Raw genomic sequence first — 14,873 nt, forward strand, 5'->3', positions numbered from 1 at the left:
GCCAGACATTGTTCTCAGTACTGGGGATACAGCCACAGACAAGCCAGTCCTTGTGTGGTCCCTGCTCCCGGGAACCTACATTCTAGTGGCAGAGTTGGACAAACAGGCAGACATGGAATACGTCAGATGTTCATTGCGTGGGCAGCAGGACAGAGTGTGTGACTGGGGCGTGAGGGGTGGCCTCAGTGAGGAAGTGATGTTTCGGTCAAAGCTTTAAAGACACGGAGAAGACGGTATGTGTGTGGGGTGGTGGTGGAGTGTTCTAGGCCAAGGAACAGCTAGTGCAAAGGCCCTGGGGCAGGAGTGACCTTGGCGTGTTTGAGAACAGAAAGCAGACCGGTGTGGCTGGGGGGTGGGGAACAAGAGGGAACGTGGTAGGCGATGAGGGGAGGGGAGTCAGCAGGGACCAGAGGAAGGTGTTGGGATTTCATTCTGAGCGTGATGGTTGGGATGGGGGTGAGAGTGAAATGCAGTGGAAGTGTCTTGTCTTCCTGGGAAGCCGCCTTCTTGAAGCAGTTGGTTAGCAGTGGTGGGGTTGGGGGTTCCCTGCAAGGAGGTGGGGGGCGGTAGTGGTAAGGACGGTGTGGAAGGAAAACTTGACCACATTCATTGACCACAAGCATCCCATATGGTCGTTCCTGAAGATCATGGACAAACAGGTCAAAAAGAACGTGGGCGGGAACCACAAATGAACCCAGCCAAGCCAAGCTTAGGCAGGTCCCCTTTGAGGCGGCAGAGGGGTGGAGGGTTTACCCATGGGGCTCAGGGTTACTTTTGAGTCGAGCTTCTGGAGGGAGTTGGAAGGGCCACCCATGAACAGGACCGGTTCATTCTTCTCAGTGCAGGTTTGTCAGATGCCTGAAGCACAGCCAGCCAGGTTACCAGCTGGGGAGAGAGATCTGGAAACACACCCGGTGCCCCCACAAATGGGATTCCACTCTCTGAATGTTGGGGTCAGCACTGGGCCCAAGACTTTCCCTACGTGGCTTCCTCTCCGATCACAGTGGGACCTGTGTTTGTTCAGTAACTTCACTGGAGCCATTTAATGCCAGCTTTCTGGGGGAGGTCTACATAAGTCAACTTGAAACCCAAACAGAATACCGAAGGCGCTATTCAGCACGTGTTAAAAAACCTGCTTTGGGCCGGTTTAACATACACTGTAACAGTAATGATTTATATGGAGAGAAATAGTAACAGACATATGGAAAGAAAATACGAGTGAAAAATGAGGTCCTGGGATTTTCCTGTTATGCGTTACTGGGTAACACCAGATGACACCATAGACCAGTTCTGTCCCCTAGAACTTTCTGCGCTAACAGAAATGTTCTACATCCACACCATCCGGTACGGTAGCCACTGGCCAGCGGATGTGTCTGCTCTACCTGAGGAATGAATTTTTAACTTTATTTAACTAAGTACTTTTCACATTTTGGAATAATTTTAGGTTTACAAAAAAAATTGTGGAGACAGTACAGAGTTCTTATATACCCTTTACTCAGTTTCCGCTAACGTTAACGTTTTACATCACCGTGGTCCAGTTGTCAAAACGAAGAAATCATTGTGGTACAGTATTATTATTCGATTGCATCAATTCTTCCAGTATTGTCCTCCTTCTGTTCTAGGATCCCATCCTGGGTACCACCCTGCATTTAGATTCTATTTAAATTTCACTTGTTAGAATTTGAATAGCCACCTGTGACTAAATGTCTGCCCCATCAGGCCGGGCTGGGCAGGTGTGGAGAGTAAGTTCCTTTCTGAGCTTCTGGGCCTGGACGTGCGTTACGTTTGCATTTGTGTTTCCCTTTGGGATGGAGGAAATCTATCTCAATTTATCGAGTTCCCCTGGGAGTGGGGACGTCGGGGAAACCTGGGTTCCGAGGCTGGCTTTGCCTGGCCTGGGGCCTGACTCCGCTGAGGGCTCATGCTTGGAGAAACAGCCTGCCTCCAGGGAAGCCAGGTCACAGGGGAGTGAGTTCTGATGTCGATCAGGGAGGGCCTGCCTTTGAGTCTGGAGTCTGTGCAGACAGACAGCTGTGCTTCCCCTGAGCAGAGCTCCCCAGGAAAGGGGCTCCAGAACCCCAGGGCCCTCACCCACATACTTTCTTCTCCAGATCAGGAAGCCCCGGCTACTCCCACATAGGAGCCAACAGGGACTCTCACCTACTGCAGAATTAGCAAGTTACCAGGCCCAGGGTGGCTGCCATGGCCCTCAACTAGGAATCACTGTTGACCCCAGGGAAGGCCATAGGGGGCCGCCTTTCCCTTTAGGAACATGTGCCTGTTGGCTGAGGCCCCAGGGGACCTTACAAAGGCCTGTTGAACCTTTGACGCCCTGGAGAATAATAGATGCAGGTTTCCAACTCTTCACACCCACCACGCACACATGTATTGTGAGTTCTCTTTGGGGGAATACAGTTTACATCTTAGACAACCAGGGAGGCAGCAGGGATTGGGTAGCCAGACAGAAATTTCAAGACCAGAAGGGTTTCCGGACCAGAAGCCTATAAATGTAAAACCACTCCCCTAAGCAGACCCCGGCAGATGCAGCGCACACCTGGGAAGGTGAATACGACATAGAGCATCCTTCCAAGGCCCCACAGGGTGTGGTGGGGCAGTGAGGCAGAGACAGTGCCTATTGTGCTTTCAGAGATGCCGAGTACAGATCTGGCTCCGGTGTTTGCTTGGTAGCCTGACTTCAAAACGTGCTTTCCAACAATCCCGGCTGCGTTTCCCAAAGTGGGTTCCACAGTACCCCCTGCTTTTCCCGCCCCCATCCGGGTTCTTTGTTTATGTAAGTGTGGACTACCACACTGCTTCCTTGATTGAGATTCACAGAGCATGTCAGCATATTTTAAAAGGCCTGCCGTAAAGAAACCAAGTTAAATCTGAGCAACAGGGGGCATTTGTCCCAAACTCTTCGGGCCGTCAGACTCTGCCCTTTACTGTCACTGCAGAACACTTGTAAGGAACGTCCTGCAGAATTGGTGGTTGTTGCATCACATGCCTGGGGAGGGGCTCCGTTCCGCCAGGCTTAAATGTCGTAGCAGGGAGGGAAGAAGGATTTCCAGAACAAGGGCCCTGGAGCTCCCAGGTTTCTTCGAGTTGAGGAAGGAAGTTACTCGTCTATTCCAGAGAGAAGGGAGATGAGGCTGGACCCACAGGAGGCAGAAGGAAGGTGTCCAGAGCTGATTTTCTCGTTTGGAAGAAGAAAGTCTTGTCTTTGGAGTTTTTTAGAGAACAGAACCTAGACAGTGGGGCTTGGAGGAGAGACTGTCTTACAGGGCGGATTGGAGCTGGGCGATGGGGTCAGAGCTGTAGGGAGGGTGAGGTCTGGACAGCGAACGATGCTAGCAACTCTCTGTTGGTCTTATTTTCCGTTTTTTATCCCCTCTGCCCGCCCCCCCACCCCCAGCAAATGACTTCTCCTTTCTACCAAATATCTGACGCCTTCTCTCATTATGTATCTCCCAAGCCCTCTCTTTGTCTGTTTAACTGCCCATAAAGAGGAATGAAATGTGTGCGTGTGTGTTTTTATATTTGTATTTGAAGTTACTAGATAGATCTTTCTGTTCCCTTTTCTTATCTTAAAAACAGCTGAATTTGAGATTTTACGTTTTTTTCTTGTATCCCCAACTGAATTATGGTCCTTATGGTTATGAGTGATCCTTGACCATATTTTATTTTATCTTTTCCCCTGGGAGGCTGGAGGCCTCTAAAGCACCCACCTCTGGCCTTGTTTGTTTTGGGCCTCACCCTCAGTACGCTGAGGGCCCAGCGATGTGGGAGTGCCCATTGGGACCGTCGTGGGTGAGCTGTAACTGTTCAGATCCCCACAGAGGACTTTTCCAAAGGTGCCGGAACTGTTGAAGTAGAGTGCAGGGAGACAGGGTGTCAGGAGAGAGCTGCTGTATGGGGAGAAATGGTTGAATGGAAAATTAGTTTTTCTTTCCCAGTAATTGTTTTGACATGAGCGGTAATTAGCCAACAGCTGACAGACCAGAACTGAAGTGAGAACAAGAGGACGGATTAGGGGCAAATGCCACTGCGTTAGATGGTTCCCAGCAGCCGTTAGCATGGGGGCCGCCAGGCTGGGAGAGGCCGCAAATAAGAGAAGGGTGTGTTGAGGGTGCACTTTTGAGGTGCTGTGGAAGGAGAGGACGGGGGTCGGAAGGGCAGCCTCTGCCCTCAAGAAGACGGGGACCACCTTGGGTTAGAGGGACCTACCACCATCAGAGGTAGTGACTGGTTCTAAACTAAGGCCTGTTCAGGTAAGAACTTACGTATTCCATTTTCGTAATCAGCTGAACTGTGGTCGCATTTGTTTGGTTGTCGACAGATTTTAGGATCAGGGCGATGCTGGCTTTGTATAATAAACTGGGAAACTCACCAGGTGTTTCTGTACTGTGCAGTCTGGGCCTATGTATTTCTTTGAAGAGTTTGAACCACTTTGCCTGTAAAACCGTCTGGGTCTGGTGCCTTTTGGAGGGGAGGTCATTTTTCAAAGGCTTTACTCATTTTGATGTTTCTGGTATCCTTTGAAACCATTTTGATCATTTGAATCTTATGGAAAATTTTGTATTTATTAGCATAGAATTATAAATAATATGCTCTTACATTAAAAAAAAAAAACTCAAGTCTGTTTGCCGTGCGTACACTCCCCCTCACGACTGACCTGCCCTGAACCAGCCAGGGTTGCAAATGTTATCCTGTCTCCTAACTCATTAATTTCTCTTGCCATATTTATATCCTTTTCTCATGTTTTCCTTTGATTTATTTGATTGGCTTAAAAATTTTTTTTTCTAATTTCTTAAGTTGAATGTTTAGTCTGTTTATTTTTATCCTCTTGGCTTTGGTAATGAAATAATTAAGGCTATGGATTTTCCTCCAAATATAATTCAGGCCCTATCCCATTTGTTTTGATAGGTTCTTCCTCATTATTTTCAAAATACCGTGTAATTATAGTTTTAAATTCCTCTTGGACCTGAGATTATTTAAGAGGGTATTTTCTTAAATTTTCAAGTGTTTGGGAGTCGGGGGGGGGGGGATGAGGACCTTGTATATTTTGTCCTTTCATTATTAGTATCTACTTTTATTGTTTTCTGGTCAAAGAATGTGCCTTGTGTTATTTATGCCTTTTGTAATTTATCAATACTTTATTTGTGGCTTAAATAGGCCCAACACTGTTTTCTTTTATGTTGCATGGATTCTTGGTAAAAGATATTATCTCTGTTTATAAGGTATGATGTTTACTCCATCTAGTTCAATCAGCCTTTTAAATTAAATTACTAAGATATTCCACATCCTGACTTTTGGCCATGAATCAGTCCTAGACTGAAAGCAGTATATTAAGATCTCCTACTGTTGTCTTTAGGTTCTCCAGCACGTGTGTTTTATCTATTTCAGTGCTATGCTCCTTGATAAGGGAAATTTCTCCAATGTTTTGCCTGCCTTGTAGGTTGTATTTATCAGCAGTCTAGTGCCCTTCCTGGCATGGCCTGCGCTGACCTGAGTAGATTCTCCTCGGCAGCCACAGCTTCTCTGATGCCCTTGGAATCCTGGCCCTCCCTCCTCCACCCCCCTTTTCCCTAGAGGATTCCTGGATAGAATCAGCAGTTGAGCAGCCTCTTGAGGGCCCTGGGTGTAGACCAGGAGCATGGCTGGCCACGTGGGGTTAATTTGTTGTTTCTCCTTGTGTCCCTAAAAGCCACTGCCCTGGGGGCCAGCTCTGTGGCCGGTGTTTTGTTGTCCTGGTGTGTCTGTGCCCACCCTTCTTCCGGAGTGTCCGGCCAACAGGCAGATCGGGGGAAACCCAGCTACCCACAAGAATCTGCTGAGTGCGCCTCTGTTCACAGGTGGCCCTGGATTTTTCGCTGCAGTTGGGAGAGGATGGGGGGGCACTCCCCAGCATGAAAAAGGTTCTCCATGGGGTGCCCTTCATACCCCATTGCTTGCCCCCAGCCGTTGCTCTGTGAATGGGTAGGTGGTAGTAATTTCAGCCTCTCCTTCACCTCCTCCCTCCCTGCAGGGTGGTGTCAGCAGGAACCACCAAGAGCTGGACGTGGGTCTGTGCATCTTTCTCCAGGCCGACCTGCAGTTGTCTGTGTTGTAGCAAATCCTCCAAGCCTGGGGCATGAGGAAGGCATGCTTTCCTGGTGTCCAGACATCAGTGCAGCCTTGGGGTTCAAGGCCAGGAGATTTAGGAGCTGAAGCAGTGGCCTTCCCTCTCTCCAGCCTTCCCCTCTCTGTTCGTGAAGTGCTCTATAACTTTACAGATCTCTTTTGCAGTTATTGTCTCGTTGGATTTTCATCCCAACAAAGTAGAGAGAGACTAGGTAGAACTGTCCCCATTTTACAGATACAGAAGGTGAGGCTCACGTAACTATATCCCTGAGAGGGCAGCGCCACCTCTGGGAACTGAGGATGCGTGGGCTGCGGTGTGTACGTGTGATGTCAGGACCCGGCAGCAGCGTCGGGGGCTTCATATCAGCCCAGATGGGAGCCTTGAGGCCACAGAAATTGGCAAATGCTACAGACCAGAGCTTCCCATCCCCCCCTTGAAGGGCAGGTGTATCAGCTAAATCGTGTTGGGAGCATGAGTGAGTGTCATAGGGATAGAGTTTTAGAGGCTTGAATTTTTTTTTTTTTTTTAGACTTTAGGAGAACTGGGACTCGAGAAGGATGTCATATGATCCCCTGGCTATTAAATGGCAAAACCGAATTTCACGGAAACCAGTGAAGCCCGTTCTCTTTCCATTATACTTACGTTACAGTGGGTGAGGGTGAGAAGGTCCTTGGGGGCGGGGCGGGGACAGGATTTGTAGGAAGCTGTGGGTGGGGCCCTCTGACTCCGCAGAGAGATTGGACCCTTGATCAGCACTGGTGACCACAGCTGATGAGATATTTTCAGCGATGGCTGTTGGACTGTGATGGCCTCACCTCCTACTAAGCATCTCTCTTTTCTTCTCTGGTTGGAAAAGAAACTTGGTCCCCCAAGAGATAGGTAGCTGGGCGCTGGGGATTAGAGAGATGCTCTCAACCCGCCTCCAGCTCAGCAGATACGGATGAGATCCTAAGAGGTGGTCCTGGCCATGCATGACCCCTCAGAACCAGGCAGTGAGGGGGGAGAAGGGGCTGCAGCTGCCCCTGTGGTCTGCAAGGTCGGAGGGGCCTGTCTGTGGCTAGCGCAGCATCTGAGCGGTGTTTCTGTCCCCGCAGTGAATGGATACCACACGTCAGGGACCCCAGCGCACCCTCCTGAGACTGCCCACATGAGTGTCCGAAAATCCACCGGTGATTCCCAGGTAAGGGGTCCTGTTCCGGGATGTAGGGGCAGCCATTTAGGCAGGCCCAGGGAGGTGTCATTTAGGATGGGGATGCCATGGGGGTCCAGGTGGCTACAGCCCAGTCCTGCCCCAGGTGGAAAGTGGTCGGTATCTGGGTCATTCCAACGTACCATGATGTGGGAGAGCAGGCGATGGTAGTTTGGTTTTCTGTAGAAGTTGAAGATAGATTTTTCAGTTGTTTTTTTGGCTGCACCAGATGGCATGAGGGATCTCAGTTCTGTGACCAGGGATCGAAACTGTGCCCCCTGCAGTGGAAGCACAGAGTCCTAACCACTGGACCGCCAGGGAATGCCCTAGAAGTTGAGGATGGTTTTGATGGGGTGATGGTGATGGGATTATAACTGTTCTTGGGGCAGAAGGTTCCATCCCACTGTCTGGATTCCTAATACAGAGTCCAGATTTCCCACCGCTTTAAGAATACGGATGAGGCCAGGCCATTTTCCTTTTCTGCACGCCGTTTTCCCACCACCTGACTTCACCCAGAATGAAACTGAGTCAGACATTTTACCACATTTAATCATCTAACAGAGGGACAGCTACGCTGTGGAAGGACTTGGGAGGGTGTTTGTTTGTTTTTTTTCACATCTTTATTGGAGTATAATTGCTTTACAATGGTGTGTTAGTTTCTGCTTTATAACAAAGTGAATCAGTTATACATATACATATGTTCCCATATCTCTTCCCTCTTGCGTCTCCCTCCCTCCCACCAGGAGGGTGTTTTAAGATTCCCAAACTGCGTTCTCATTTGTCATCTCAGCTGACACTTGTGCAAACGCAGGAGGGAGGTGTCAGTACGATTCCCGTGTTACAGATGAGGTCACGGAGTCTCAGACCGGTTAAGCGACTCTTGAGGGTTGACACGATTACCAGGTGGTCAGACTGGACTCGATGCCGAGTTCTTCCAGTGTCATTAAGCTGTGTCTGAGGAACTGAGGACTGGTCTTATGTGGTCCATCCATGAATTATCCAGAAGATGTCCCTAAGCAGAAGCCTCCAAACCAGCCCTTTCCAGGAGTGAAAATGCCGGGCCCCAAGGATGGTGGTGGTGGTGGTGGTGGTGGTGGTGGTGGTGGTGGTGGTGGTGGTGGTGGTGGTGATGATGGTGATGATGGTGTGATGACAATAGTTGCTTGTTGTCAACAACAGTGGGTTCTGTGTGCCAGTCACTGAAAGAGAGACCTTGTGGTCTGTGACAGCAGGCGGCTTCAGTGTGACACTTAGCTTTAATGCAGGCAAGGTTAAACCTCAGAAAGCTAATTATGTTCTTATCTTAGGAGGCTGGGCATTGGGCTCAGGTCAGTTCAGTTCGAACTCTGGAAGAGAATTGGGACGTCTAGGTGGGCCAAGGCTCCTTCCATGTTGATGGGTTGACGAATCTCCCGGGCCTCGTGTTAGAATGCAAACTGATTCAGGAGGTCTGGGGAGGGGCCGGAGGTTCCCTGTTTCTAATGAGCCCCCTGGGTAATGCTGATGCTGGTGGGGGGGTGGGGCGTGGACCGTGGCAGGACAGGCGAGGATCCGGGCACAGTTAGTCGTGCCAGCACGTGTGTGTCCCCTTCACCCCCTGCTTGTGGCACACGTCACAGCCCTGGCTCCATGTGTTTCCTGCAGAGCCCCCCTCTCAACACAGCCTCTTTCAGTCCGTTTGAAATGAAGCTTATTTGCCACCTAACTATGGAGTGTTTTCTTAAGACGTCAGCCCAAGCTCTGCTGTGGTCTCCCAGCAACTAGAAAAGCTGGTCTACCCTGGGCAAGGATATTGGAAACAACCCCTTCCTCCCCGCACCCACCCCCCATCATTCTTCTCTGGTTCCCTAATGGAACATGGCTCCCCACATCCCGAAATACTGTGAAGCTGTTTCTTAACCATATAAAACAAAATGTATCCTGATACATATAACCTCCTGGGAAGCCAGTTGGACAGTGTGCTGCTGTAAGCCTTTGACCCATGAATTTCCTTTCGTGCCTCTGTTCTTGGGATACATTCAGGGATTCTGATCTGTGTGTGAGGCTGTTCACTCAAGTATTATTTACAGCCCTGCCCCCTTGGACCCAACCTGATTATCCAACAACAGGGGATGGGTAAAATGGATGATGGCACTGAATCCCGTCCGGCCAGTGAGACCACGCAGCCGTGAAAACTCCTTCTTCCGAAGAAAATGTCGTGATTCCGGAAAATGCTGAGACATGATATTGAGTGAGAAAAGCAGAACAAAACTGCATGTATGGTCAGTCTTATTTGGGGGGAGGAAATCTATCCACATGTGAAGAAAAAATAAACCCGAACATTGGTGGCGTTGCTGTCTGGTTCTCAACCAGGGGACGTTTGGCAGTGTTTGGAGATATTTTGGTTGTCACAGCTGGGCAGGGGGTGCTACTGGTATCTAGTCAGTAGGGGCCGGGGATGTCACTAAGCATCCCACAAGGCACACGACAGCCTCCACCACAAAGCATTACCCAGGTTGAAAAGATGGTTAGTGCTGACGTTGAGCAACCTTGGTCTAAGGTGATTTTTATTCTCTTTAGACTTTTGGGTGTTTTTTAAATTTCCTAAAATGAACACATTTTACTGTCACAGAAGGCGTTATAAAACAAGGAGTTAGAGGCGAGGTACTGGGGATGCAGGGAAGGTCAGCTCTGGAGACCCAGGCCAGGCCTGGGCACTGCTTCAGGACAGGTGGAGTCCAGTGCATTGTTTTTGGATGATAACATCGCGAGGGGGGAGCTATCATCAAAGTCACGAGAATACACAATGCAGTGCATGGAGAGAGCAGATATGCGTTCGTTCACTAGTTCCCCAGCTGTGAAAGCGTTTGCGAATCTACAGAGCTGGCTGTCCTAAAAGGCGCCAGAGGCCAGTCGTAGAAATGGGTTAAGACGAGTTGATATTTCCAGAGAGCACTACTGACAGATGGTCCCCAGAGTATATATAGCACACTTCAGCCTGCATAGTATTTACTACCCCATCCCAGGCTGTCAACTATAATTAGTGACAATTATCACCTAATAATATTGAAAGAAAGGAAGAGTGAATGAATGAATGAACGGATGAACAAACACATGGCCGTTTGAGAGGCAGGGTTGGGGGTGGATCAAGTAGCTTGTCACCCCCCTGTTGTGTTCGTTTTCTGCTGTCTGCCCCCTCCTTGAGCAAGCTAATCAGGAAAATTAGAATGTTGGGCAGGTAGGGGGCAGGTAGGAAGATTATCTAATCTTCATGGAAACCGGGAGTCTGTCTGTACCGTCGTGGGTGGGACTGATGGCTGGGTGCCCGGCACCCCATGGGTGGTGCCCACCCAGTTCTGGGAGACCCGGAGGGCCAGGCACAGGTGATGGTGATCTGGTGCCACTCAGTGGAGGTTTGCAAGCCTGCAGCTCTGGGGCGGGCTGCCTGGGTGCTGGATGCACGGGGCCCACCTGATCGGAGGTTGGGGGATCACAGGCTGAGGACAGTCTTGCTGGCCGTGGCAGAAGCACATCTGAGCCTGTCTGCCTGCCTGCCCACCCGCCCGGGGCTAGGGTGGTGTGAGCCCCCTCTGCTCCCTGTACAGGTACTGGGAGGGCAAGGAACCTGCCCACCGGAGCCCAGGCCGTTTAGTGACCCACCTTTCAACTGTTTTAGATTCCCATGAACTGCCCCCCAGGAAGGCTATCTTTAGACACAGGAGAGAGGAAAGGGAATGGGACTGCGAGCTTGGAAACTTAAGGAACCCGTTGGCGGTGAGATTCTGAGAGCTCATTTACTTAATTGGGCTCCCCCTCCCCTACTTGGTAAATAGCACATGTTCTATTGAGCATCTGTTTATTTGCAAGGCACTGAGTCATAGACAGATGTAGCCCTTGTCTTTTTTAAAAATTAATTAATTAATTTTGGGCTGTATTGGGCCTTTGTTGCTGTGCGCGGGCTTTCTCTAGTTGCGGCGAGCGGGGTGCTACTCTTTGTTGCGGTGTACGGGCTTCTCATGGCGGTGGCTTCTCTTGTTGCGGAGCACGGGCTCTAGGCGTGCGGGCTTCAGTAGTTGCAGCACGCGGGCTCAGTAGTTGTGGTGCACGGGTAGCCGTTGTCTTGATGGAGTTAATAGCTGGGACTGGAGAAAGAGATAAACGTTTATTTTATTTTGGCAGTGATAGGGGCTGGAGGGAGTGTGTGCTCTGAGGACCTGACCAGGTGGTGGTGGAAACATCGAGATGGGCTTTTTAAGAAAAGCTAAGACTAGAAAGATGAGCAAGGGTTTAACTTGGTGAAGAGGTGGTGGTAGGGGAACAGCATTCCAGGTGGAGGGAACAGCATATGTGGATGCCTAGAGGCAGGATTTCAAAGAAGCCATGGAGTCCGAGTGGGGCTGTGGTTTACTATGTTAGCAGGTGTGGGGAGGGCACAAGAAGAGGCTGGAGGAGTCCCCAAGGCTGCTGTGAGGAGCTTGGGTTTTGTCCTAACAGTGCTGGGAGCCACTGAGAGGTTTCATACCATGTCCCACTTGCTGAGGGTGTGGGACCCAGACTCTTCACAGCGTAAGGAGACAGGGTCAGGAAGACATTGCAGAGTCCAGGGGCTCGCTGAATTGGCTGGGAATGACACACTGCCTTCTCCCAGGCACTGCCTCGTCTGTCATCACCCTCAGTGGGTCCTCACAGTGACAGTAGAGCAGCCCAGGCAAGGCCAGGAAACCAGGCTGGGGAGGGGTTTTTAAAAAGAGGAGAAAAACCTTCTAGAATCATAGGAAAAGGAAATTAAAAAAAAAAAAACTTTTGTTACGGACATGCGTAAACATTTATAAGAGTAGAAGGACTATTTTAATAAAGGACCATGGACCAATCATTTAACTTCAGTTATTCAGCCAATCTTGTTTTGTTTAAACTCCCATCACAGGACTTCCCTGGTGGTCCAGTGGTAAAGAATCCACCTTCCAAGGCAGGGGACGTGGGTTCGCTCCCTGGTCGGGGAACAGAGATCCCACATGCCGCGGGGCAGCCAATCCTGTGCCCCGCAACTACTGAGCTCACGTGCCCCGGAGCCCACACGCCACAACTAGAGAGAAAACCTGCATGCCACAACTAGAGAGAAGCCCACGTGCTGCAACTAAGACCCAGTGCAGCCAAAAATTGAAAAACATCAGTAAAATAAAATGAATGGGTTATATATTTAAAAAAAAATTTTTTAACTAAACTCCTATCACCTCTCCCTAACTTCCCACTGGATTCTTTTAAAGCAAATTCCTCACATATTGTTCTAACTGTAAATATTTCAGAATGTATGTCTAAGGGGGAAGACATAACATAATACCATCAGTACACTTAAGAAAACGTTAGTTCATTAATATCATCCAGTATGTATATATTAGAACTGTGGGGTGAATAGGGTCGGGCCATGTGCACATTGTTTCCTAACAGCCTTTGCGCTCAGAGCTTTGAGCATCCCTGATGATTGGGCCTGAGTCTTTGACATTGGGGTTTGCCAGTGGTGGTTTTCCCAGATTTGGCTTGTGGGAGCCTCTTTGAGTTGGCGTCTGTGTCCTTTTGTTATGTCACATCATTTGTTAAGCACTTTCTTACCTCCTGGCACAGATGTTCCAGGTCCACCTGGCATTTGGAATTAGCCAATTCTCCAAGGAGCCTGGGTCCCTTTTAGTGGGAAATCATATTAGAAACCACTTGTACCTAGTAGGTGTTCTCACTGTGACTGAGGTGTCGTTCCTTCTGGGGCCTTTCAGTGGAGTGCTACGGAATGTGTGTGTGTGTGAGTGTGTGAGTGATTGTGTGTGTGTGTGTGTGTATATATATATATATGTGTGATAATGTTTATGTATATGACGTTCGAATAATGGACACAGGTCTTCAGCAGCAAACAGGGCGTGAGAGCACCTGGGAGGAGCCTCTGACCCCCGTGTGCAGCTCTGGCTGAAACTGCACAGCTAGGAGAGCAGAGACTGGCACCCACACTTAGAACATCACCCCCACCCCCGCATGCTGTTACTTGCACTCCTGTCTTGACCCAGATTATAGGGAGGAGGGTGACCTCTGTGTCCAGCCTCATTCCAGACAGCCTTGGACACAGTGGCCCCCAAATCAGTGTTTGTGGATGACGGAGATGTTTTCTGGCCCCTGCAGAGATACCTGGAAAAACAAGAGATTGTCCCAGGTCTCCAAGTGGAGAGATAGCGGGAGACAGAGAAAAGAGTCATTCAGGTTTGGGGATCAGTTTCCTCTGTTTACTTGCCTTGTGACCCTGGACACCTTAGTGTCTGCAAGCCTCGGCTTCCTCATCTGTAAAATGAAGACGATGCCAGTAACCTGGTGGGGTTGTGGGGACTCAGTGAGATTACGTGTGTTAAATGCCTGCCTCACGGCTGCCTCACAAGGCAGCACTCAGGGCAGGAGCTCTCCCAGTGTATCCTTCCCCCGGAGTTCCCCCCCGCTCCTCTCTGGAAGGCTATTGCCAAGGCTGCCAGAGCACTGGTTGCACTTCCTGGGGGGTGTAATGGGAGCATTGTGGTGGTCCTGGTGGTGATGATGTGTGTCTGTGGTAGGGAGACCCCTGCAAACTGCAGAATCCACCCCAGGGACGTCCCTAGCTGTCCAGTGGTTAAGACTCTGCGCTTCCAATGCAGGGGCCATGGGTTTGATCCCTGGTTGGGAACTAAGATCCTACATGCTACGCGGCCAAAAAAAAAAAAGAAAAACGAGGGCTTCCCTGGTGGCGCAGTGGTTGAGAGTCCACCTGCTGATGCAGGGGACACGGGTTTGTGCCCCAGTCCGGGAAGATCCCACATGCCGCGGAGCGGCTGGGCCCGTGAGCCATGGCCGCTGAGCCTGCGCTCCGCAACGGGAGAGGCCCGCGTACCGCAAAAATAAACAAACAAAAAACGAATCCATCCCAAAGGTTCTCCTTGCCCATCCCAGGTGTGTATTTGCATGGACGAACCTGTAGGAAGAGCCCAGCACCTGTCTGTTCTCCTTGGAGACTGGTACCTGGGCCCCTGCCGTGCAGCCTCAGTCTGCCTTCTTCGAAGAAAGCCCAATCTTGGCAAGTGCCCTGGGCAGAATTGATAGTTTGGGAGGGTCCAGGGTGGGCAGGCTGGATGAGCTGATGCATTTAACACGTCTAAGGAAGCTATAGTTGGTCACAAGGGTGACGTTGCCCCAGAACCTGTTGGGTCTGCTAACAGAAGTGCTGTAGTTAGGGGGGCTTCAATGCAACGACAGAACAGACATCCTCCATGGAGGCCCCCAGACTCTGCCTTAAAGACCCTGGCCCCCGGAGACCTGCTGGATCAGCCATTCTGGGAGGTGGGTGGGGGGACCCGAAGGGGGAGAGCTAATTCTGATGCACTCCAGAGCCTGAGGACCGTTGGTGACAGATGGTGAAACAGGTTCAAGTTAACTTGGCAGGATGTCAAGGCTAGCGAGTTCATCTTCTTGTCTGTGAGACGATGACATGTAAAGGTCCCTTTTAGCTGGACAGTCCGGGGATGTCAGTTTTCATTAGCTAACTTTACTTACTTGCCAAAGTAGGTCTCGTTGGGAACGAGG

General features: G+C 50.1%; 1 protein-coding gene across 15 annotated transcripts in view; it reads left to right on the forward strand.

The window, feature by feature from the left end:
* The window catches only part of GAS7 (growth arrest specific 7), a 200,873-nt gene that overhangs the window by 146,501 nt on the left and 39,499 nt on the right, over positions 1-14,873 (forward strand). For all 15 annotated transcript variants that reach the window (XR_004347230.1, XM_032615161.1, XM_032615162.1 and 12 more), the window contains one exon: positions 7,216-7,301. Coding sequence is in view for 14 of the 15 variants with exons in the window: in XM_032615161.1 (XP_032471052.1) it covers positions 7,216-7,301 (86 nt within the window). In the remaining variant the exon portion in view is untranslated. The remainder of the gene's footprint in view (positions 1-7,215; positions 7,302-14,873) is intronic.

This window comes from Phocoena sinus, chromosome 20 (assembly GCF_008692025.1).
Source record: "Phocoena sinus isolate mPhoSin1 chromosome 20, mPhoSin1.pri, whole genome shotgun sequence".
Lineage (NCBI taxonomy): Eukaryota > Metazoa > Chordata > Mammalia > Artiodactyla > Phocoenidae > Phocoena > Phocoena sinus.